The sequence below is a fragment of the Hyalella azteca genome, unplaced genomic scaffold (assembly GCF_000764305.2).
Source record: "Hyalella azteca isolate HAZT.00-mixed unplaced genomic scaffold, Hazt_2.0.2 contig2484, whole genome shotgun sequence".
In the NCBI taxonomy this organism is placed as follows: Eukaryota; Metazoa; Arthropoda; class Malacostraca; order Amphipoda; family Hyalellidae; genus Hyalella; species Hyalella azteca.
In genome coordinates, this window is record NW_025932757.1 from 38,127 (window position 1) to 64,435 (window position 26,309).

At 39.1% G+C, this 26,309-nt stretch overlaps 1 protein-coding gene across 4 annotated transcripts in view; it reads right to left on the reverse strand.

Moving 5' to 3' along the window:
• Positions 1-23,565, reverse strand: part of LOC108677179 (cell adhesion molecule 2) — a 47,122-nt gene extending 23,557 nt beyond the window's left edge. For 3 of the 4 annotated variants that reach the window (XM_018165358.2, XM_047885599.1, XM_018165349.2), the window contains exons 1-2: positions 23,494-23,565; positions 22,905-23,200 (exon numbers count right to left, since the gene is read on the reverse strand). In XM_018165358.2, coding sequence (XP_018020847.1) covers positions 22,905-23,034 — 130 coding nt within the window. In that variant the 5' untranslated portion in view covers positions 23,035-23,200; positions 23,494-23,565. The remainder of the gene's footprint in view (positions 1-22,904; positions 23,201-23,493) is intronic. The other variant, XM_018165367.2, reaches the window with a different exon arrangement.
• Between the last annotated feature and the right edge of the window lie 2,744 nt (positions 23,566-26,309).

The window sequence follows — 26,309 nt, forward strand, 5'->3', positions numbered from 1 at the left end:
TAGAAAAAAAACTTCTATTTTATATACCTATATCATCGAAATTCTATCTTGATGCTAGGCCAGAAGCTCGGTCTAATAGAAGCATCAATGTACCGAGTTCTCTACTGATAACTCGGTTTATTTTAACAGGACGGCGTTAAACCCCGCTTGCATGGCAGATAATGGACACGATGTTCTGGAGGCCACTAATGGACCTACTCAGCCAGACAATGAGAAATTAAGGAAGTTCCTCCACTAAAAGCTCCACATTTTAACCCAATTTCAATGAGGTTGAAAAAGGCGATTTCTCTCATGGTCAGGCGAGGCCCAATGACATCGCCTCCATCAACGGATGAAAGAATAGAGTCGGTTTTCGGGAGCCAAGTTCGTTGATGGAAGCGAACGTTATTTTAACGAACAACGGCTACGGGATTCTCTAGACAAGCGCCAGTAAACGCTATAATCACGAGTTCAACCTTTCAGCCGATAAATTATAAGAAGTTCGAATGCAGAACGGATCTCTGCGAAAAGCAGAAAACGACAATTGAAAGCGTTTGTGGAGGCGAAATGACAAAAATAACACGGTTATGTTCAATAAAATTTGTTGCATTTCTAATAATACTGGGGTCCACCCTTCTGACAAAAGACATTGAAACCACGTTTATTAGGAGCTAATTTTGTTGAAACGACGTTCATTAATAAACGTTATTCCAACGTCAGATGACTGGTTTGCAGATATATACGTCATCTTCACGATACGAATCTACGCAAACGAAGAAAATTTCGCTGTACATTTCCTGCGAGGTTCACTCCAGAATTTCATCACTTAATGCCAGGAAAATGAGGGCATGGTGATATAACGCTACCAGCGCACTCTCACGCCACTTGACATCACGAAACTCCTATGCAAAGTGACGAACGAATGTAATTCTCTTAAAAGCGTCACGGACTGTTAACGTTACTGGTTGACAAGCGTCACGACAGTCGAGCTCTTCCTTGGTGATAATATTGTTTGTACGTACATTTTGCTTCGTGAAATTAGTTCCTAATTTTTACGTCAACGTATTTTTCGGGTATCAATATTCGTAATATTATATCTCTTGACAATAAGTTCGGTTATTGCTACTCAGGACTAAATTTTTCGTTGATTCATTAATATTTAAAAAAACATAGCTCATTTTACTAATGAACATGTTCAAAGTCGCCCATGAATGTAGTCAATTCAGTAACTACCTTATAGGGAAGACAAAAATCAGAATAGGCGTTGAGGAACATATGACCAGAAAAGCGTTCGTACTGCTCCATGAAGAATTAAAAAAACTGCTCATCGATACACCAGTAAAAAAAACCTAAACTCGCAGACATAATTCGCAGGAGCGATGAAACGGAAGAATGAACTATACACAGAAAGTTATCATAATAATTAAGTTGAAAAGGTTAATTCACGAGGGTAAACAAATTGGCCACGGAAACGTGTGTGAAAATCACAAATTTAAACAATTACCAGGTCACCAGAAAATTAGACAAAAAATAGATCAGAAAAAAGACCAGAAAATGAAACCAAATTGACCCATAACCAGGTCAACAGAAAAATTATATGGGTAAATTTGGCTTCATTGTGACAATTTCTTGCCCACACCGAACGTAGCATTGATACGATCTTTAGCCTGGCCAAACTGGGTCAGAACGACCCACTCAAGGGCATAAAATGAATCACTATTGGGACATAATCTCACTCATTTCTCTGAGTGAGGATACCCGGAGTCATAAGTCATTAGTAATAGAGAGGATGGAGTGCAGGCTGGTTGAGTAGGTCGCAGCTCCGTTATGGAGGAGGAGACTGCGGGGGCTCGGATGAGGGGTGGTCGCTAACCTACTTACAATTGCGAGCTGCGAACGTCAACTTCAAAATACCCGATATTTTAACACCGCGAGAATCAGAGCGTTGAGAATGGTTCACTGAAAGAGTGAAGAACTGATTACATTTGAAAAACTGTTTATTAATCGTATTTCTTGACGTCACCCACGTTGAAAAATGTGAGATGAAAATGTTAAATAAGGTGGATCACAAGGGTTAGAAAAAACGATGTAAATAAATGTTTCTTGCAAGAGGATTTTCAGCAGTAAGTTAGGTCTTTTAAAGGAAATTGATAATGAAGGAACTTTGTTGGAGGCAAGAAAGAGAATGTATTGCATCAACAACACGACGAGACTAGCATCATCAAAATCTTCATTGCATCATCAAAACTTTCAAATACTAAGCAATTAAATGCAACTATAGCACCAGATCACAGTAATCTCGAGCTTCAAAAAATTTAGAAATTACTCAATAAAATAAAATAAGTCCATCTTAAAGTGCATTTATGAAACAAAAGTTTCAATAACGCTTGAAAATATGTGTCTATAATATCGCACTATGGTACATTTAAATTTTAATCGCAAAATGACTTCTCGCTTCTCGATCAAAGACACGGAATTCCCGTCAGTCTCATAAAATTGACAAGATATTGATCGCAGTTCCGCCTTTGGTTCACACGCAATAAAATGCGTGCTTTGGAAGTTGATTAATATCGATATCATTGACCGTGAGCCGACCGAATTCTGTGGAACAATGGATAAATTAAAAAGATAAATGAATTACGCCGATCAGTTTACCTACGGATTCAAGTCAAACTGATATAATTTAACCTTGAATATGGCTTTACTGGAATTAATAAAGATAGAATCGCCGAGGATTTAAAAAAATTACAATTGAATCAATATGAACGCAACACGAGTCAAACTTGCACAAGTCTATAAATGTTATTGTAACGTTCAATTGTGAAATACATATGTACATATTCAGTATCGGTGCTCACGAACCGTCACTGAAACGAAGTACGAATTGAAAATGTTGTAGTTTCGTCACGAGCACAGCCACGGTACGAACGAAGAGCAGAAATTAAAATAAGAATCAATAGACGTTCCAGGGTTGCAGAGAAGACAATTGCACTCGAATTATTAACGCCCTTGACTTTCTTATCGCGCGTTTCCCAGGTGAACGAAACGCTCGCTAGCAAGACTATAGCGCCTCTCAAATACCAAGGCTACACGCCTCACTCCACTACACGCTGCTACACGCCTCACTCCACTATACACGCTGCTATACGCCTCACTCCACAAAATTATTTCAATGCGAGTGCCACAATATAAACGTACTTACGTACCAGCAATCGAAGTTATGGTAACGCATTATAAACATTAATCAAGACAGTTAACAATGTTATTCAACAATGAACGAAGATTGACAGTTGAAAATTGGGCCCAAAAAAAAATAGGGCCTAAATTTCATTGCCAAAAAAAAACGTTATTTCTATCACCAATTCATCTTAAGTCACCTAATTTCCTCGAACCTATTAATACAAAAAATTAGAGCAATAATAATTTGGTAGAAATTGATACACTGAACTAAAATTGAAAAGCTGACATTTATTTATACCCACAAGCGGGATAGCCGAACTTCGAACTTGATCATGATCATGATGCAAATTCCAGCGGTAGAGCAATTGGTAAAGCAAGCTATGCGCAGCGTTATCGAGGTGAGATCATAGCAGGTCACGGAGGTCACATAGATCAAGGTGCGTGTGTTATATACATATATCAAGGTGCAGGCTTCTTATATGCACAGATCAAGGTGCAGATTTGATAAATAAATATAAGCAGGTTGCACGTTCAAGCTTTCTCTCGGTATACGCCTTGAATATGTACGGCTATGCGCGTGGCAAGCAAACAATTGGTTATTTGAAATGGTGTAAATGACGCCGTGTTTCATTGGCTTAATTAAGTAAAAAAATATTTTTATACAAACACAGCTGAGGCGAACGTTACTGGGAACAGTTTTTGGCATTAGGATAAACACTACGGTACTAGATAATTTGTTCCACGCACGAGCCTTCAACAAATTTCAAAACACACTAGCTGTTTTTTTAGAATAGGAAAAAACATCAGATGCGCTAGTCACACGAGTCCAGAGAACAGACTTCATTCGTATAAAGTTCATATCGAGCGACATCACAAAAATTCGCTCGTGCGCCACATCTTGGCACGTTTTACGATGAAGAATCCTACGACAAAATCCGTGACCGTAAAGCCGTCCGTCCGTGCTTCCCTAAGACAGCTTCAGTTTAACTAGCAAGAGAAGAAAGTCACGTGCGTGAAGAGGCAACAAAAATGTTGCTGAGCTTGAGGCGAGCAGGAGATGTGATGTTATTTTGCTGCTGGCAACTGGTGCGGAACTTGCTAGACTGGAGGATATTTTTTGTGTGTCAGGGAGTGTGCTCAATAAACTTTTTTATGATCGAAAACATGAAGGATAAATTTTGCCTCGAAATTCATTAGTTATTTTCGATTACCTATATCATAAAAGACTCCCTGAATCAATCGATTTTTTCGAACACGTATGAAAAACTTTTTAAAGTTGTCTACTAGAACAGATAAATCCTTTGAAAATCCCATTTAAATTGTCAATCAGAAGAAAAAAATATAACTCAGTACTCACTGCAGTGAGTGACAGAGAGCGCATTTTCTCGTCGACGAAAACTTGAGGTCACGGACAGACGGACGGACAGACAGACGGACATGGCGAGCACAATAGTGCATTTTTTCCATAAATGAGAAAATGCGCTAAAAAGGCTTACTTCCCATGCTAAAAAATTCCCACACTAAAGTGTATTTAAAAATTAAATTTAAATTTAATAAATTAAATTCGAAGTTTATTTCTCATGCTGAAGTTGAACAAAATAGGATAGCTGAGGAGCTTCGCAAAAGATCATCGCAGATTGAGACGACAGTCACGCAGCAGCGGCGACGCCCACGGCAGACATAACGGCGACACACTGCAGAGTTAATGCGGTGCGTCGGAGCGCGAAGCTTCCTCCGCAAAATGAAAATCTTTGCGCCAAAGAGCAAGGCGAATAAGGCAACGTGTGCGCCATTTAATAATGCCACTTGAGGGCAACCGCAAAAAGATGTTAATGACGCTAAGGGAGGATCTTCACAGATGAAATATGCTTGCAGTAGGAGACATAAAACAAAGATAATTGGTAAGCAAGGGGATTTTACACGTAAGAGAAGTTAAAGAGCATATCCTCTTTCGAACTTCGATCTAATACAATTAGACGTAAAACATGACGAGGAAGAAGGAAGTACCACGACATAAACTAACGAAACATGAACTTTCACACCATTAAAACATGAAGCGTCGGCACTAAATGCCATGGTATATTTTATCCAGAAGAAATTGGCTTCCTACAAGAATATTATGAATGTCATGATCGTCTTCACACTCCACCAAGGTTGATGATCGAGCGTGAGTCACGTAGCGAAAAGAAGGCCAAGATTCTAATATAAATGCTTTAAGTTGCAGTGGCTAGAAGGTTATTCGAGACTATAAATAACCGAAATGGTTATCTACAAACTGAATGTACCAGTTGTTCAATGTGATAAAACAGGTCATTCATAAAATTTTATCCCTCAGGCTTTTGAATCCTGACGCATTAAGCTTGGTGGCATCAATAAAGCTTCCAAAATACAATTAAAATTTGTCATCTAGCGCCATCAAACTCTCAAGCAAGAAACAAGCAACTATAACAAATTTTAATACAAAAAGTATTAAAAAATAAATAAAAATATTCGAAAAGTAACAATCGGCGACAGACCACATCAGGCCTACTCTTCAGCGCCAACATCATTATGTTATCTTATATTATTTCTTACGCTCTGTGTGCCCACGCACACTAAAAGCCGCTTCTTTCTCAATAAGACGACTTTCCCACGAGCTCGTACAAAGACCATAGAAAAGAACTTGCTCTCACACCGAACAATGATTTAGGTAAAAAAGATCCTTTTGAATATACAGGAAGCGAACGCCTGTGTCACAAAGCCACGGTCCACAAGAGTTGCACCTGTTGATATAATCAAGCAGTCGCATCCGCCATATGGCATGCAACATGAATGCTTTTCAAGCAATAACATTTCAAATTAATTTCAGCGTCAACATGTTCACCTAGTACTGGCACCATCAAATTAAAAATGGTAGGTTTACAATTTGTGATGATAATTTATTAATATCACCCAAAGAAAGATATCGAGGCTCAACAAGTTGGAGTGATAAATTACGAGTAAATGTGTATAATATCAAGTGAAATTTCAGTAAGTGGATCGCATCTTCCTATACCAATAAACCTACACATAGAAAAATAAATTAGGAGAATCAGTCATCCACGGAGGAGAAAGTGGGACAGGAAGTTGCACAGGATGGAGGGGCATCCATAAAGTGGATTTCGTGAGCAGCGAATCCAACAATGGCTGTCAATGAGGAACAAAAGACGAGCGAACCTCCTTTTAATTCAAGAGGATACATCCGCGTATGCGACGCAGAAATTATGCCAACTTATTTTTTGGTAAATGCGCAGGGAAAGGCAAAATGAACGCACTAATTCCAGATTTTAACTAGAATTGGTTTAGCAAAAAAAATTCAGTCATAATCTAAAACTTATGCAGAAAATAAGATAAATTGCGACTAAATTAGGGAAACATGTTAGCTCTAGGCTGTTTGTGACCTACAATTTCTGAATGTAACAGCTCAAGAATTGAAATAACGTTGATGTAGGGCAAAGTTCTACGTCACAGTCAATATTTTCCCACACTTTCCCTGGAGTAGTCGCACGCTATAAAGCATGTACAGTATGTAATAGAAATAAATTCTCAGACGTGTTCAGAGGCTAACTCTTGGGAACACATCACAAAAATGACAAAAAAATTGTTCTCGAACATTGAGAGAATCAAAGCAAATAATCAACATGAATCTAATATGTTACGTCTTAATTAATACAATTAAAGTGTGAATGATTCTTGATTACTTACTTAATTCAGGACCTTTTAATTCGTACAGGTTCTTGTGATAAGACAAGTACACTTGTGGTAGAATAAACTTCACCATTGCAAGTGAATAAATGAGAACCCTCATTAGACTTAAGGAGGCGGCACTTAATTATGTTAGCATCAACAGAGATCCTATACAGATCCCAAGCTCAACAAACTCTGTACTCTCTAAGAGATATAGGACTCTTACTGAAACAGAAATGATTGGAGGCTTTAAAAGTGATATATAGGAACCTCCATATCGACCTCCCACGATTCACTAGCTGAATTACATTACTTTCTCATGTATGGTAATTAGTACCTATAGTATTATAGTTGACGGTTCATTCCATCCTTGAGAGCAGCAACACGAGTGTTACCAACAGCAGAAAGAGCGACAGCAACGGCAACACGATCTTCCATATGCAAATTGTTCTGTCTAAGCTATGAGAAGACGTTTGTTTCACCGACATGAGGCAGTAGGAGCATCTTAGCATAAACATGTGTAAATAAGAGAGCACAATTGCACGAGTACAGTACAGTATACACGAGTACAGTATAAAGCACAGCACCTACAATAGAAGCAGGAAAAGCAAGATCTAGGAGTATTGCCATGTCGAACAGAAGCATCATTTTGGTGCAGCATCAGAAGCGGCACAAGCATCATCAATTCAGTGCACTAGCAGCCGCGGTTAGGTGCAGCATACTGCTCTTAATGCTGCCACTGCATGCTATTCCCCTACACATGTTACTGTTCTCCGCTGCTGTTATTCCTGTTCTACCTTCCGATTTATATCTTGGCTGCTTTCTTCCCAAAAATTGTTGCTGTACATATTTGCGGCATCAGCTCAAAGTTTCAAAAGTGCTAACAAAAATGAAAACAAGTTAAATTTTTTATCCTTGTGATTGGAGGAACCGTAGACATTAATTGCCGGTGCAGCATTAACTTTATCCGAATTATTCTTCCAAGTCTCGCAATAAGGAAACTGCAGAATGTAACGAACAATCCTACAGACTTTATTGCTTGTTCATTCGAGCGTGACGAAAAGTTGATGAAATTCGGCGGAAATTATTAATTTTACGACTTAATCGCGGTATTGAGAATGGCTTACGACTAGATCGAGGTATCAACAAGTGGCTTACGACTAGATCGCAGTATCAACAAGAGGCTTACGACTAGATCGCAGTATCAACAAGAGGCTTACGACTAGATCGCGGCATCAACAAGAGGCTTACGACTAGATCGCGGCGTCAAGAAGAGGCTTACGACTAGATCGCGGTATCAACAAGAGGCTTACGACTAGATCGCGGTATCAACAAAAGTCTTACGACTAGCTAGCAGTCACTTGAAGTGCTTACAACTAGACCGCGGGAATAAGAATTGTTCCATCAATCGGCTCATTTCGTGAGTTCGTGTAATTATCAGCAGTGAATGTTGAATTTATGGGATAACTGATAAAAATGTTACTCGACATCCTCACAACTACGTGAAGAATGAACTATTTGAATGTGGATTTCACAATTGGATTACCATCCCATTCCACCACAAATCTAAACCAGCAAATCCCCTCTGTCATTGCGTGGGTTTTAGGAGTGGAGAATTGATACTCCAGTTATAAGTAGACTTCGGAATACACTCGACAATCACCGATTGTGAAGCCACAGTTGATTGCGTAGCGCCATTGCCAGTGATTGGAAAGGAAGGATGGTGCGAGCATAGCAATGCAGGTTGAGCACAAACTTCCGGCAAGCACGCTTCGTCAAACACGATGCACGTCAACAAAATAATCGTTATCAACGACTATTACAACTAGTGAATCGTGATACACGATTCAAGCCAGCAAGGGAATCTTGACAGAAAATTTGCGTCGAATAGTGGATTATGGTACACGACCGGTAGCAAGTCAGAGTTTCCAGATTTATAATGTAAAATCTGTCCAACATAGCTTTGAATGTGAACCAATTAGAGAGCGGTTAACAGTGTGAATTTGAGGTTTTGTCGTAAGTGTTTAACAACCGATCTTTCCCCAGCATGATCTGCCGCTCTAAAGCGGGTTCTTGGAAGCCTATAAGTATTTTAAAAAGCGTATCGACTTCAACCTCATACACATATCGACCACTAAAAATTTATTTACATGATATAATTTAAACGAAAACTTCCCATTTTCAGTAAAAAAGAATTCTGAAAGTAACTACGTACTACTCCCATTAAAAAGTTTCATTATCTAGGTAACAATTGTCAAAAATTTGAGCTAAATTTAGATCGATAGTTTGAAGAAAGTATTCCACACATTGAGACTTGACGTCTTTCATGTTATACGGATAAGTGAAAGCAATGATTTAGTGCGATGAATGGCAGTGTATTTCCTCTAGTCTGGATAGGAAATGTCTTCAAAAGCCAATCTTGGGCGCCAGACAACGGTAGCATATCATTAACTGCATGCTATTGACCTGGTCGTATAATTAGACAAAGATGTTGTAATAACTAATAGGTTTTTTCTTTCCATCTTACGAAACGACTCGCCGTCAAGGTGATGCCAACATTGCAATATTTTCGACAGTGCGTAAAACTATAGCGCAAAAGTCTCCTCCAAGTACACACACATTCACTTTTATCTTAAAACATTTGTTTTAAAATTTTGTGCATTATAAACTATATTATGATATTTCTTATTATATTCAATAAAAAAACATTTTTTGAAGCTAATTGAAGGCAATTAGCCCTCAATTCAATAGGCTTTGGAAGCCTAACGCAACTTTAAAATAAGTAACTAGAATATGATAGCTGAATGAATTTTTCTCTCAGCAGTTGCAGCGAAAAAACAGTAAATACTTGACGGCATCACAGAACTGGTGAAGTAAAGCAGCCAGCCTCAATTCAGCCTGTGGCAGCAGCCAGCCTCAATTCAGCCTGTGGCTGCTGCCAACCTAAATTCAGCCTGTGGCAGCAGCCAGCCTCAATTCAGCCTGTGGCAGCAGCCAGCCTCAATTCAGCCTATGGCAGCAGCCAGCCTCAATCCAGCCTGTGGCTGTAGCCAGCCTCAATTCAGCCTGTGGCTACAGCCATCGGTGTTGGAAAAACTACGTAGGATCCATGACGTTCAATAATGGAAAATACAAATAAGAAGTTACAATTTGAATCGGCGAGGGCATTACGATTTTAGCAGAAGAAAATGCTACAGTGTTGGCAGTTCACAATTTTCAATTATCAAAAGAATTAAGAATGGAAGAAACAATTTTTAAGTCAGCATTCTAATCAAGTTTAGTATGAAAAATTTCAAATCGACTACCAATTGTACAGTACTCATCATTACAGTCGTTCAGAGACTTGTAGTGTTCTTCAGGCAGCCACCCAGCAACCACTCACCTGAAATAAAAGAAAGAATTACATTAGGTGTGGGATTATTTTACTCATACAGAGTTTAATTAAACTCAAACACTCGAAAAACGGTAAATGGATGTCGTAATTACCTATTCGAATTAGTTCGTGCATAATTTAAACACCTAATACATTACTATGTAAATGATGAGCGTGATTCCATTCTAAGCGAGACATCAGCTAGAAGAGAAAATCATCACCTCTTCAAGAACCGTGAGGAGAATCAGGCCACGAAAGTTGGAAGGGTAACAAAAACAGAGAACTTTGCCCAGTAAACATTCTGTCGGCCACGAGTGTCCGCTCAGTTCAAACAGCGCTGGACAAAAGGAGAGCCAGAGACCTGACAGAGGAACTTTCTAGCTTCTTTTATTCATAAACAAAAGATCTGTTCCAGATTACCATGCGAGCTCCTGAAGTTTTACTTCTGTATGCCACAAATGCGAAGTAAAACGTACAAACGTTCATGCAAAATAGAGAAAGATCATGATTATGGCTATCGTGATTCGTACAAAAGTCCGAAACGAGTATATATTAAAGATTCATTGTAGTAACTTAAGACTTACAAGTATCAGGTTCAATCTTCGACGAAACCAACCAAACGCTCTGCTTTCAAGACCGATACCGTCATTGATTCGCAGAAAAATAATCAATTTTTCATGACTAAACAAGAGCTCAAGGAAGAAATCTTCCAAGCGTTGTCTCTCGATGTTTCAGGTTTATAAAAGAAACGAATTTTCCCGAATTTTCAGACATTCCAGGCGTGAGTAGAAGAAGACTTCTGTTGGGGCTCAAATAATCGGCTCAGGGCCTGGCCGCGTTTCCAGCCAGCGTGACTAAGTCGCTTCAAAAGGCAGACGACCGAAGAGGCGGTCTTTGCTCATGAACGCTCATGAACAGTCGAGAAATGCGGACCACTGTGAGAGCTTTTCCAGCCTTCAGCTTTGCGTGAACTAAATAGAAACTCTCATTAAACTGAATAAGAAATTCCGCAGTTGGCTTCAGGCTATGAGTGACGCCGAATGAGCATTTAGGATTTACCTAGTTCAAAAGATAAAAATGGTAGCTGAATAAACTATTGTGAAATACTGAAATATTCTTCCAATTCACTTCAGTTTTTCAAATATGCGAGTTTAAAAATATTCGAGTAACACAAATTATTCGATCCAAAATATTAACAGAACCCAGAACGCATTAGCTAATCAAGATCAAAAGTACGAATACTAGCGCAGCACAACACAACAACGTCTAATGTTACATTTGTTCTAACTTGACAACGCCCTCCTTATCTGGCATCCTCTTCCACCAAGCGAACTTGACTCATAACATGTAAGTCCACACCGGAAAGGAATGCCAGGCTTCGACAGCTATCAAAGATCTAAGATAGGTACTGGGGTTATACCAAGAATTTTTGCCGGATATTAGACAAGCTGAAGAAGTTAAGCAAATTAGGTCAGACAGTTAAACGAGTATGAGTCATCGTGAGGCTTTGCAAAGTGGAAAGGAACATTATAATAGTTTTTAAATTCTGAATATTAATGGTAAATGCCTAATCGTAATACAGTGCATCAAAATTGACCTTTGAACTGCAAGGATGAAAATCTCAAAATTTTATAAATCATAATTTTAATCAACAACTGTAGGTACGTACTATAAAACATCACACGTTAAGAACTTAAATTCAAATGCATCCGGCAGCAGTATATCAAGTTCAGGTTTCGCCATAACCTGAGCATGATACTGATAAGTTCTGTCTCACTGACACATTTAAAATACTATCGCTGCAACACAGCGAATAAATGTTAAACCCTGTGCGCATGGTGTTTTGGTGGGTGTGTAAGGTATGGTGTTGTATGCATTGTAAAATGTAGGAATGTACGAGCCATGTAAACCGACGACGAAATTACGCACAGAACTTAAGCCAAAGACACGCGCCTAACACGCGACTTGGTAAGGAGAGGCTCTTATTGCCTCTCTGAACGCTACATCTCTCACTCTATGGTGACAATGACCATCACGCTCAGGAATGCTTCGAATCTGAAGGCTGACATGTTTTTTTCAACTACGTCGTAGCCGATTTTTTTTTTACAAACATGACCATAACTCCAACAAATTTATATCAGGAAATGGTAACGTCCGAACTGATGTTATTAAATAAAATAAATAATATATTCCAGTTATAAGTGAAACTGAATTAAATGCTATTCATGAGTGCAGAGGAGTTTCTCACAGAGATGACTGGAAAGGTCTGGAGGGTGCAGAAGTCTTCTATTCAGTTGCCATGGTTCAAAATATCTAGGTAATTTCTAGTTCTTACCTAGAACTTGTTTAGTCACGTCGATGAAAATTTATGATTTAGTACCGTAAGGTTTAAGGCGATTAATTATAACGATGAGTGTTTAAAAGGTTCCAGTGTTATGAAGTTATCAGAAAATATATATGGAGAATCTGGCAACTCGCTCTCGCTGGAACAAGCATGGAGGACACTGACCAGGCAGCGAGGTAGATTGCCTGGAACCTTCGGAAATTCAGACTCGCTGCTCCGAGGCGCCAACGGCCAAACGATACAGGAACTTGATTATTGAGCAATCCTCTTAGCTGACGTCACAATTTACGTACAAAATTAAAGAATTCCGACTGTTAAATATAATATAAGTATTTTGGACAAATAACAGCAATGGGATGAAGCATAGGGTAGTGACAAGCGAGACAACTACTGTATGAAAGAGTTAATTAAATTTCTAACTTTCATGAGAAAACGAATGGGATTTTAAAGGGGGATTTAAATCTTCCACAAGCATGGAAATTTTAGTAAAATATCTTCCTTAACAACTCTAGAAATAATCAAGAAATATGAGGTAAGATTACGAATAGTAGAAATTCCGGGCGGGTAATAAATGAACTGTACACTTTTATATCGAATACAAAACTAAAATATGACTTTCCGCAAGCAACTCCGCGACATTTTAGAACTGAGCAAGTTATCTGACTAGATCCATCTTGAAATTATGAACCAACCTTTCTAGAATAGTAGAATTCCACCTGGATTAATTAAACTACCAGGACAGACAACGAAGTAAACTCGGGATATAACTCACAAAATAACCTAATACACAAAGAAAAAATCCACAATATGAGATGTATGCATGCTGCACGAGAGCATTTGTGCAATAACGCTCGTGTTTGTTAACAATATGAAAACGTAATAATGACAAGAATACTAGGTGAATATTGAACATCCCGTAGCAGTACAAGTCACATAAATTTTCATGAAATCAGTACATATTTTCAGTCATGAAATTTCAAATCACATGAAGCCTATTTTATAGTGAAAAAGCAATATTTCCGCCTCCAGTCAGTGGCGAAAGCATTAAATATTTATAGGGTGCTTGCAGTGTCGCCATCAAAGTTACATAATTTGAACCGTGAGATCTAAATAACAAGTCAATAGTCCGTGAAACCATAGAGCATAACTGGAATAAAATTTACAATCCTCATAGTAACTGCTCAAATTAAAATTCTATAAAAGGTAAATCCTACTATCCTTGATGGGAATTATTCGTATTTTCCTCTCCGCTTCATCAACAGATCATATTTTACGATTATAAAATCGAATCGTCACCTATAAGATGAATGTGAAAATTTTACAAGACTAATATTTTTCAGAAACCGAGGCATATTTTAGGTGGACCGGATGTGGCTAACATCAAGCTCGCCGGAAATGCTGATTCGGATCAGTTGTTTTTCAAACTTTCTGCAGGTGCGGATCAACTTGTATCCTTCGCAGCTTCGACGGCGGTTGTTGATCATCATGGATCATTCCTAAGCTTGGACGTGACGACCGCAATATCAAGAACCGAACAGCGGAAAATCTGACCTTGCATCACGACAGCTCATTTCGACCACAGCCAGTGACCACTGAATGTAGACAATCACCGATTGAGCTGCAATATTATAGGTTATATGCATGTAATATAGCCATACATATGCACCAAGAAATATTTGGGACACTCGTGGAATGAACGTATCAAATTGGTCTCTCCATCCTCTGTATTACTTTTTCGCATAAAGGACCTATAAATTGAAAATCGGAGCGTAAACGAATACAGAACTTTTCAGATCAAACTTTTGCATTACTCCATTACATTAAAAATGCAAACGCATTCACTCAACACAGCACAGTCATAGTTTCCACGCTGCCGTATTTAAAGAGTACGAAAAGTTGACAATGTCTTCTCCCTCTTTATTCGAAATGACGGTAAAACGATGGCAGTTTGAACCACCACAACCTGATCATTAATTTGATTTCATACCTGCTGGACTCATCGTGGCCAGCGGACCTTGGATCCTAACGTCCGGTGCACGAATGATAATTTCACAGTTCGCGGATGCAAGTTACTTGGTAACAACGAACGACCATATATTTGATGAGCAACATTGTTGATACGTTTTCGCGCATTTTATCGCTGGTTTCGAAGTGAATAACACTTTTAAGAGCGCCATATCAAGCCTCACGCGGGCTAAACTGCCTGGTCTAAGGAAATTGACCAGGAAATTTGTTCTCATCCGTCAAATAAGTCACCCGGTTGACGCATAAATCAATTTCTTCGAACAGCAGAAGAAGGATTGCGCTCCACGATTCAATTCCGCATCAAAAACTATTCTTCACCATCTAAAACTGGGAGAGAATGTTCATGAGCAAGATTCGGAGCTCAAAATCATGAAATTTTGCTTGCCCAACTTACGCATCAAATTATCTTGCGTAACGAACAAAAACAGTTCAAGAAGGAGAGGGAGAATCTATAAGAAACGGCAGCACGTTTCCTGTTTCAATGGAACTTCGTATCGCTAGCAAGACGTCCCAAAACGATCATTATCTCTGGAAGGGAAAGCCTCAAGTGCCGGAAACACCTTCACCTCGGGACCACATTTGCGCGAACTCGAGGTATGGAGGTCTTGATACATAATGTTCCCACAATGCCTCGTATTCGGCTGTGATCATGGGAAACTCATAGACACAACTTATTCCATTGTTCAGGATTGCATTCAAAATGGGCCGTAGTTTGCCGGTGTGATTTCACGAAAATGTCATGTGTGAAATAATACCAAGTTACTAACCGGTGCAAATGTAAAGTTGAATTTTCAATACCTACGCAGAAACGCACAATTCGTGACGGATGATGTTCTAAAAATGACATTACAGTTAGGTTAATAATTCCAATGGGTGCTAAAATTGGTAAAGAATTACTTTAGTGCGAAGGACCCGGCTTTCTTGAACTTCATTAATGGAAAAAAATCATCGCACATGCCAATTTTGCTACTAAATTTGGTACAACACAGTCGTGGTGTCGAACTCCATTTGGGCCGTGGTGTCGATCACTTCATCATGATGCAGCACAAGACGCGACAGGAAAAGAAAGTTACCCCCAAATGGAAAGGAAGTACCAAGCCTGCACCACCGAAGTTCCTTGATAGAGTTTAAAAGAAAAAAAAGTTCGAGACGATCGACCTCCCCGCGTGCAGCGAGAGGCGCTCGCAATTTAATCGAAGCTCGCAGTCACCGTCGCCGTGAAATAGAAAAAAAATCCTTCACGACGAAACGCATTGTTAAAACAACTAAGAGCGACGTATCAGAAGCAGGACGATAAAAATATTAAATTAAAGAGCAACAGCCAAAATCAAATAAAATGTTTGAGTTTCTGAGAAATTATCTTTGATTTCTGTAGTAGATTCTTTTCCTTTCAACAAAACTTGGTCGCATAAATGGCTCCTAAAGGGCAGCTGAATTTTCGCCCCTACTATCGCGCACGCAGTTTCGAGACGGCAGACGCGCGCACGCAGTTTCGAGACGGCAGACGCGCGCACGCAGTTTCGAGACGACAGACGAGCGCACGCAGTTTCGAGACGGCAGACGCGCGCACGCAGTTTCGAGACGGCAGACGCGCGCACGCAGTTTCGAGACGGCAGACGCGCGCACGCAGTTTCGAGACGACAGACGAGCGCACGCAGTTTCGAGACGGCAGACGCGCGCACGCAGTTTCGAGACGGCAGACGCGCGTACGCAGTTTCGAGACACGAGTTTCAGAAAACGTGATCTCGAGGCAGTGCGACGACGCAAGCGTGCGAGACGTAGTTAATAGCGTCGACGGTCACGAACTTTCTCGCTGTAATTAGCAGACGCACTCACGACGATCTCCTAGGTCTGCCACCACGCAAGCCCATCTCACAGCTTCAGGCGGGAACTAAAACTGCAGCTTCTGTTTGGCAGTCAAGTGGAGGCTGCTTGTAAGAATGGTTTTCATTTATACATTAGCAATTACCATTACCGTTTCAATTACAGTTGCCATTTTCATTCCCATTTCAACATAAAAATGTTTTCCATTTCACAGGCTGTCGTATATTGAAGAAAAATGGAGAAAACCCACGAAATACGTTCAAAAATATACTTTATTCTGATATTTCAAGCGTATATTCGTCAACATATTCAGTATTAGAATCGCCAACCAGTCGTGGAGTGAGTTCGATCAAGTACTCTGCAATTGGAGTGGTTATTCTTGGTACTTTTCTGTAGTCATTTTTTCTCTTAAATGAAGTCCAAGGTATAAGAAACTTGAGTGAAACCTCGCAAGGTATAAACTACGTTAATGAAACTCTCGGCATTTACTTTGATAGTGCAAAACTAGAAATGTGATGAATATTTTAGATTATTTAAAATCTGTTGGGCATAAATTTTGAATCAAAATAATCTGCAGCATCTCACAAGTAACAGATGTAAATTAAATTTTTTCTCTGAAGCCGTAAAGGAGCTTTGAAGTCGATAAACCCGTTATACGAATTAAAAGACGCTTCACAGCTTCAAAAAACAGCGACAAATAATTTTTGCATTTCAAATGAATATATAAAATGGTCCAATCAGCTTGCATTGAAGATAAATTTACCGTTGCTATCTAGACTTTCTAAAAGGTTCAATTTTTTCCCACCGATCTAACGGAAGTTGAAGCAGATGCGAACCTAAATTCTCGCCATAGAAAGAAGGCTGATGCTCGCTTAACAAGCCAATTCAAAGCGGTCCCTGTGCGATCGTTCAGTGCATTTGCCACTACAGCGAAGCGCGATAAATAACATGGCCATTACGTCTCATGACGTGGTGCCATTGATCGGACTGAACAGATGGTTACCGAACATGGTTATTATGTTCTTATGTGGGATGAGGAGGAGAGAACTTAGTGGGGCCACCCTCGATGACTGCACAAAACCCTGCAGCGTAGGCTACATCTGCCAACCGATTTAATTGAAGTACTCATAAAACTTGTGCTAATTGGTTTCAGGCCATGTTATTACAAGCTTAATAATTATGAATATCCAACATTTGCATTTTATGTGTGAATAAAATACTAGAAAATGAACAACGTAGCCTGTGAGCGACTAGGAAAAGTTCAGAAAAATATTCTGAAAAAGACCCATGGACTTTTCACGAGATTTTTGAAAAAAATACCCATGCTCTCTTACGGACTTACATTTAGCATAAATGAAATTGGCCTGAACAGAAGCATCAGTTCTACAGGACACCCGGAAAAGTAAATGGTTCATATAGTCGAAAAAAGTGACACTTTCAGCGCGTACTGGCACTGGTACAGTCATTTTTTGCCAAACTGGATCAGGATGACCCACAAAAGTGCATCTTTATTTAGACAAATGCTCGCTTATTTCCCCAAGTGCAGGCATCATCGATCTTGGTTCTGGAGGCAGGTGGAGCCAACGAGATCATGCAAAGCGAACAGGTGGCAACGGGCTCAGGAAGTTAGGCTTAAGACGCCCGGTGTTTTTTCAAACTCCAAGCAACCGTTGGGATGACCAATACGGCGATCCGACGTCCCAGAGTCTGATTATTTCGGCCAGTTTTGGCGCGTGAATTTGTATGAAAGGTTTCTATTTGCTCATGCTTAATTTTAATGGTAATACTTTTATTATAATTTTCTACAATAACAAAACATTTGCTGTATAAATATAATATCGAAACCATATAAATAAGAGAATCCTTAAATCGGTCAAATTTATTGCTACAATCAAACCCAATAATCAATACACTAATGTCAAACATGGCTTTTGTCTTCAACGATGTAACGGTCGAGTAAGGTGGGCGAATCCGTTAAACTAGACATTTTCGTTTCAAATTAATAATTAACGAGGGACACGCGCGACCATCGGCGATTGATCTTAGCTAATTGACACTCATTGACCTGGTTTGGGATGACAATTGATCGACGACACGCAACCGGCGTACGAGATTAACAGGATAGTAGAAGCCGTAGCTGAGGAGATTGCACTCAAATCGATTGCACTTTAATCCTCTTAGGCAGCGTACGGTCTTCGGATCAATGATGCGAATGTAGATTGGATAAGAGAATATTTTCATCCGAGTGCATCACATTGAGTGGTGCGATGTATTGATTGCACCACCATTTGCACCAGCACCACTTGGCGTTATCAGAACACTAACGGCGCTTGATATAAAGCGAAGATAAATGGAAAAAAAATGATCAAATTATCGAAAGTGAAAGCAAAGAAAATATAAGAAATATCTAGCGTCTTCAGTAAAGCAGACGAATAATAATTAATAATAACAAGGATGATTAATAACTAATACCTTCGTCACGATTATAACTAGGCAGAGGGGACATGAATACGCATTTCTTTGAAAATTGCTTCGAAAAAATTATTAACCGCGCTTGCTTTCAAAAATTGATGGACGTTTGAAATTAACAAAACGGACCTTATTTTTTCTGCATCTTTTCCGCATCGTGAACATGACAGAAACCCTTACTCCCCTTCCCTATAATCAGCGACGAGGGCTGCAGCACCATTCTGTGATAGCGAGATTTTTACATTGAGTCACAAAGGCAGGCCAGCGAGTAGCCTTTTTAAGAGATTATCCTCTTGAATGCCTTTATTATGGGACCAACTCATGGGTGAGCGATGGCTAAGAGCTGGATGTATTCTCTACGAATAGCTTCCTCTACAACGTAGATCAGAGTACATACAAATACAAAAAAAGGAGCGATCGATGACAAGCCTCAGGGTGAAGCTTTCAATAGGTCGTCTTGATGACAGCTTAGGAGAGATGCGAAAAACTGATAGCTGCTCGACAACCTTGTATTGAAATGAGATGGATCGTGATCAGTCTGGCGTAATGATAACACAGCGAAAACTTAAGCCGGAGCATTACCACGAACCATTTTTATTTTCGTACCTCGGAAAAAACTAAGAAGGGAGCTCGACGTGTAGCGAAAAAAAATCTTGCCAGAACCTTTTGAAAGGAAGACAGTAATCGTTCTCAAGTATCTGAACAAAACGGACTAAAATCTCTCAAGAAAGAAGAAATAAGATCAGAGTTTTGCTCGAAAACAGTATATACCGGTATTCGGTACATATACCCAGGAAAAATGAGGGAGTCATTTTGTCCAAATGACACTCTTCCCACATTACGCGCAGAGTGCAACGTAGCACCGATACCCTCTTTTACCGGGCCAAAATGGTTTCCATAGGTACTAGCGCGTATAAAGTATCGCTATTTGGACAATAAGCCACTCATTCTTTTGAGTGTGGACTGACAAAACCTCAGGGCCAGAGACGATGACTAATTCCTTAGCGAGTTGGCACCCGCATCGATACGGAGCGTCTCCCGAATATATATAACCAATGCTTTCACTTGCACGCTACTATCACTGACAAATGACATTTCATTAAGTTTTTGGTAACGTTTAACAAGCTTTTAGTGTCGTAAAACATCGTTTGTAGCAACCATAGAAACAAAAACAGTCGAAAGAAGACTAGACTTTAATTCGGCGTTTCGATCCGCGCGCGCCACGAGACTTCAGTGGTCACGTTTACATTCGCATTCATGCATCGAAAGAAGAGAGCAAGCTGTACGTTTTCACGCATGATCTATTGTTTGAAGTAATTTAAGATTACAGTTAGACTCGGAAAATTTTTATCTTAGGTGAAATCTCGATTATTGAACTTTTTAAATTTCAATGCGAAATATTGGATGCGATTCAGTGTCGATGAGAATTGTAAGTTCAGAACTGAACAACTTTAGGCCACGTTGACTTATGTAGGTAAAACGTAAAATGAGGCAGTAAATAGGATAGCACCTACAGTGTGCAAGAAGCATTCTAACGCAATTTTATGAAAACATCCATAAAATCAAATTTATTGGCACCCCATTAAAAAAAACTTTTCACCACACTTGGATACCAATGGAAGAATTATTAGACGTGATATGCGGATAGTAAATGCACAACTGCTATGATAATATGATAAATGAAAAATTTACAATCAAAAGCTCCGTGTGCGCCATACGAAAAACGTCGATATGGGAACTGAGCAGACGTAGCATATATAGCGACAACGGTGCGTACGCTCAAGACATTCAAGACATCGATAACGGCGCAGCCGGAGCGATGCTCGAAACAAAAGAACTTCGACGCTTCTCTTGGATTGAAAAGAAGCCGAGTGTGAAGCATCCCAAGAAGCCTTTTGCAAGATCGAAAAAATTCTTTGTTTCATTTTGAATGAACGCAGGGCCAAGTTCGTACGTCCTCATTATCAAGGTCCGACAATTTCAAATTATCGAATACAAAGGGAAACTTCCAAGACGATTCAAAAAGTCTCAAGAAATTCTTTGAAATGTTCATCGCGCTCCAGCACTGCCAATTGTTAGACACTGAAGCGTGATCGCCACAAAGATCTTTTGGGTCACAGACTGATTTGTAAAGTAAAACTTCAGAAGTCTGTTATAAAGCTGGTTGTGAACTCGTTCTACGGACGTAAACGTTGACATTGTATGGGTTTTATAACAATTCTAGCAGATGATAAGTATGAAAATTTAGTTCCAATTTAACGGCTACAAACGAATTTTCTTACACGAGCGTCTGAAAGTCAGCGAGGGGGTGGGGGTCTGTGGATAGATTTATCGTTTCATCGTCACTTCATGCATCAACTTGACAGTTCTACCGGGAAAATCTTGAAAGAAAATCTGCATATTTTGTATATATGTATATGCCTTTATCGATAAAGCAAACTAGATGAGTGAAAAGACTTATAATTCGATTTGTTCAAAACTTCAAATCATTAGAAAGGAATAATCATTAATTAATATATCATTTCTTAGGCAAGATTCCCTCGTCTTCAAACTCAAAGACGACCATTGATCTGTAAGCATCGCTCAGCCGATCCAAGTTATCGTAGTTTTCGTAGAGAAAAACCAACAAGTTTTCATTTACGGGTCCGAAATTGTCCCACATATCTAGATCGCTCCCTTGTATTGGTCAAGGCGGTTTGAAGCTCTAGAAAGCTCGTAATAATATATATTATTTATGTAATATAGATTCAGAACTTCCAAAAATTTTACTCTGTCGCACTCCACGCAAGAAGAGCTCCGTGTAGGCGACCAAGGACCGAACGACCGTAGCCCCGGGCCAGCCACCGCCCCAAGCTGCAACATCCGGTCATTATTGCAGCGAAGCTGGCAACCGCCACCTCTACCAGCACCTAACGCTGGACGCCTACAAGCTTCCAAACGTCAAGCTCTTGTCACGTACCGCCACCTCCACCAGCACCTAACGCTGGACGTCTTCAAGCTTCCAAACGTCAAGCTCTTGTCACGTACCGCCACCTCCACCAGCACCTAACGCTAGACGCCTACAAGCTTCCAAACGTCAAGCTCTTGTCACGTTTCATCATGACAAATCTTAGAATCAACACCCGACATTTCAACTAGCACTTAAATATGGGCACCAATTAGCATGTGTATACACTTATACTTGGCTAATGGCTACCAATCGAAAAGTCATTTTCACGTTCCTGCGTCTGAACGAATACTACTATTAAATTTATCAACCTCACAACACCAACTCACGGATCCACACTTCCATTCGCTACCCTCAGCATCACTGGCTGGGCTGGATGATTCAAAGACAACAATTACTAGACTGAGCTTAGTTATCTTTAAAAAATTAACGATTAATTAAATTGAAACACGTTTTATAGGAAACTTTTTCTCGCGAGACAAGTACTCAAGTAGTAATGGAAAATGTTGCAAATTTCTAGTTTTCAACCAGGTTACCACTTAGCATTATTCATCGCATTCGGTGGATTGCATCTTTAAATTTTAGGCAATAATTTTTTAATCATCGCTAATAAATTGCAATTCAGGAAATTTGACGAAGCTACAAAAATTATCCTACACCGATTAGGAGCAGAAGGCGCGATATGTAGATATTATTAAATTTAAAGGGTGCAATTACTGAATTAGCCTATAATTGCAGATCTGCAATTTGATAGCAATGCAATTAGTTTGACAAAAAATTCATGCCCTGCGGTGAAGATTAGCCGGTCATCGATGTTTACCTATTAAAAAAAATTTTCTGGAGAAAATTTGCAGAAATCATGTTGTGGAATAATAATTAGAAATTAGGAATGTATGTCTATATGCGTAGGAAACAAATGTACGTTTCTCCATAGAAAATTAAAACTAAACTAATTGAAACATCAAAATGAGTCTTGAAATAAAAACCAGCTCAGGTACATTAGGTTTCCGAATAATTCATAAATGAACATTCAACTGAGTTAGATTATATATACTCACCGACTGAATAATCGCTGACTACAGGCGGAGACGCTGCATTTGGGGCCTGAAGTGGTGATTGTGGTTCGGCAATTACAGACACGCAACACACCAAACAAACTAGAGATAATAATAACTTTCTAGAAGCCATCGCGTCACTAGAATGTAACTAAAAAGAATCAAGTATATTGAAGATAGCACTAGTCCGCGGCGTCCTATCCAACAGTAGTTACTAGTTAGTAGGTAGAGATAGCTTCCTATGCTTCGTTCAAATTTCTCAGCTTCATATGCAAGTGAAACGAAATCTACAAAGACACCTGTAGAGATAAACAAGTTGAATAAAAGTATTTATAAATCGAGCAGAATTAGTAATTTTTTTAATAGTGCAAACGGCTAAGCTTCTGCCAGAGACATTTTGTGACTTGCAGTTTTTTTTCTAACCTGTCTTTGTTCTTTTTTTTAGCGATCAACCAAATTCGCGAGTTCATCGTTGGAAACCGAATTTCAAAATTCTACTCAAATATTTTAAACACATGAAAAGATTTACAGAATTACACATTCATTAGTTTAAATTCAACGTAATACTAGAGTATATTCAATGCAATATTACATTTGATCCCTAGAGGAGGACGACAGGGAGCACAGCACACACTACCACGGTGACCGCAGGAGAGAGACTGAAGCTTGGAGTCCCGCGCTCGACGACGGCCGCCGGAGAACAGGTAACCGGCGTTGGGTGGGGGTCAACGGGGGTAAAGGGGGTGTCAATGAAGTGGAGGTTCACAGGTATCCGTTGACGAAACAGTAGCGCTCTAATTTTGGAGCCTATAGAAAATTTTACTGGAGTTCTAGCTGCGGAAATTTCGAAATTAAATTAATTACCGTAATCCGTTTTAATTGTTAACTTGATAAAAATTGTAGTAAAATTATAATTTTTGGGGGGTTGGCCATCCATTGGCAGCCCGAAAGATGCTAACATTTAAGTTAACTTTTTGGCAACGGTTAGGGTAAGAGGAAGGCAGGTTTACGGTCAACCTTTGTTAGTTTAATTTTATGCTGTCGAGTAACTGATGTGGGATAAGACTTGTAGTGGCATTCTCTGCTCGGTAGGGGACGTCGAACACCAAACAAAATTAAATAACGATCAAAAATATTAAGAATTTGGAATACACTTTTTGCAATTGAAGAATTTTTTTATTCAGAGGCATTAGAATTCATTCGCAGAAGCATCCTAATTATCGTCTTACGTTAATTGTGTAAAGTATTACGATATTAGAGATAAGATTAACGCAGCTTAAAGCTTGACTGTTCGGCCAAGGGACGTCAGAGGCTAATATTTCTTTTAATATTCCAGTACTTAACACAACATCGAACCTCTTACCCATAAATGGTATTAGTCACCTAATATAGTATGATATAAAAATCTTAAGTGCTGAAATGAATAACTCAATATAAATGGATATAATTGGACTCTCTTGCACATAAACCAAAGTGTCACCGATATTTCGCATGAAGCTTTATAAACAAATAATTGAAGTTACCCAAGTTAAATAATGGAAGTCACCCCAAAGATTTTACACGAAGATACAATGCATTTAATTGAGTTCAGCAAAAAGATTACTCCGCGTTTTCATTTGGAGAGATAAAGCATTTAATTGACTTCGAGCTCCAACACTCCGCTGTACCCACAACCATCAGCTGATGGTGGAAGGATGCATTCCAATCCTGTAAATTGTAGGACGCAGGTAAGAAAAACGCGGCCATGTTGAGGAAATAACTTTACCAGCAGACAAAAGCTATTCAGTTACAACAGCAGGGAAGGAACTTCCAATGATTGTGCTGTTTAGGTGGCACAAGCTTCAAATACATCTTGTACTTCTTGGTGTTTATGAACTTCAATTACATCTTGTGGGAGCTGCTATGTTGAGATCAGATATGACGTTCAGAAAATGCATGTGACTCAGGACTCAACTGTGTTCCATCGTTATATAAAATTTGTAATTCGTATAGATTCAGTGTCGAAGTAATTCAAGTGGAGTATTTTTATTGTAGTATTTCATCCTTATATAGAACAGGGAATTTACGATATTATTGATGAATATACAATCAGAGTTTTGTTTCTTGTACAAGGAGCCTGGAGGATGAAAATTGAAGAAAGCTTATTGTGTTGAAGTAATAGAAAAATTCAACTTCAGACCAGAGGTCATCTATTTAAATTTTAAAACAATGGACATGAGTGAATTAGGACGGTAATTTAGGCAATTATAGATATTAATTTTGAATGAATGTTCAGTTATTAAACTTGGTGGGCGAATAGCGAACACACGTTCCTCTGAATAGCGACTCCGCGTTCACGCAAAGCGTCTTGCATGAACGTGGACAAATCTCTTTATTATTATAAATGGTTACCTTACTAAACTTTTCATTATGATAAACGGCTACCTGATGATTCATTAGCGTAACATGTTTTTACATTTTATAATATTTTCAAATTGTACTGAATTTAACACAAATTATTTCATAAATACCCTAGCAAGAAATGTAATGCAATGTATGCCCATACGGCAAAAAATTAGGCAATACAGAAATATCACTGATATGTCTGGAAATTGATAAATATTCTTCTTTCAAAAGTATTTTGTATTAAATTGTACACCTGAAGTTAAGTATTTGGTTTATGTATCAGCGTGAATGCGGCGTGACCGGGAGCGGTTGAAAAGGAAGGGGTGGGTCCCCCAGACTGAGTGGGTTGGGGGTGTGAGTGGGGGTTGAGTGGGTGGGGGTGTCGGTGGAGGAGGGGGGAGTAGTTTTAAAAACAGGAGGAGAATGATGCGTCTCTTGCACCTTGGAATTACTCTGATTTGGTTTTGGTGCTAGCATTTCATTATGCAGCAGCGAAATAGAAAGTCAGTGCCTATTTTCGTGTGTTTAACTATTTAGAAGGAGGAAAATTTTCGATGTAGTACGATTTCTTCATTTATATATTAATGAATGATACGATTTCCGCATTTTTATATTATTATATAAGTTAAAATGAAGTAATAAAACAATTGATAAGGTTTCTTAGTGAACTCATTCCACTAGTGTTCTAATTTTAACGGCCTTAATACTCAAGGTGCCCTTCGGAAAGTTATTTTCAGCATAGATGAACTTGTTTTTATTAAAATATATAATTCTCAATAAAATATGGTTTCCCTAGGTTCCTCTGGAAATAACTGTTAGAAATAAGGTTGCCACTAGAATATTTTCACTGGGAACCTTATTTCTAAAAGGGGAACCATATTTTATTGAGAATTAGTTGCTAGAAAAAAAAAGAGAATTATTTGCTAGAAAATATATGCTGCGAATGTAAAAATTCAAGATAAACAGCCTGGAGCTGCGCGGGGGCCATCGTCGCAACAATCACGATTTCAAAAGGCGACCTGA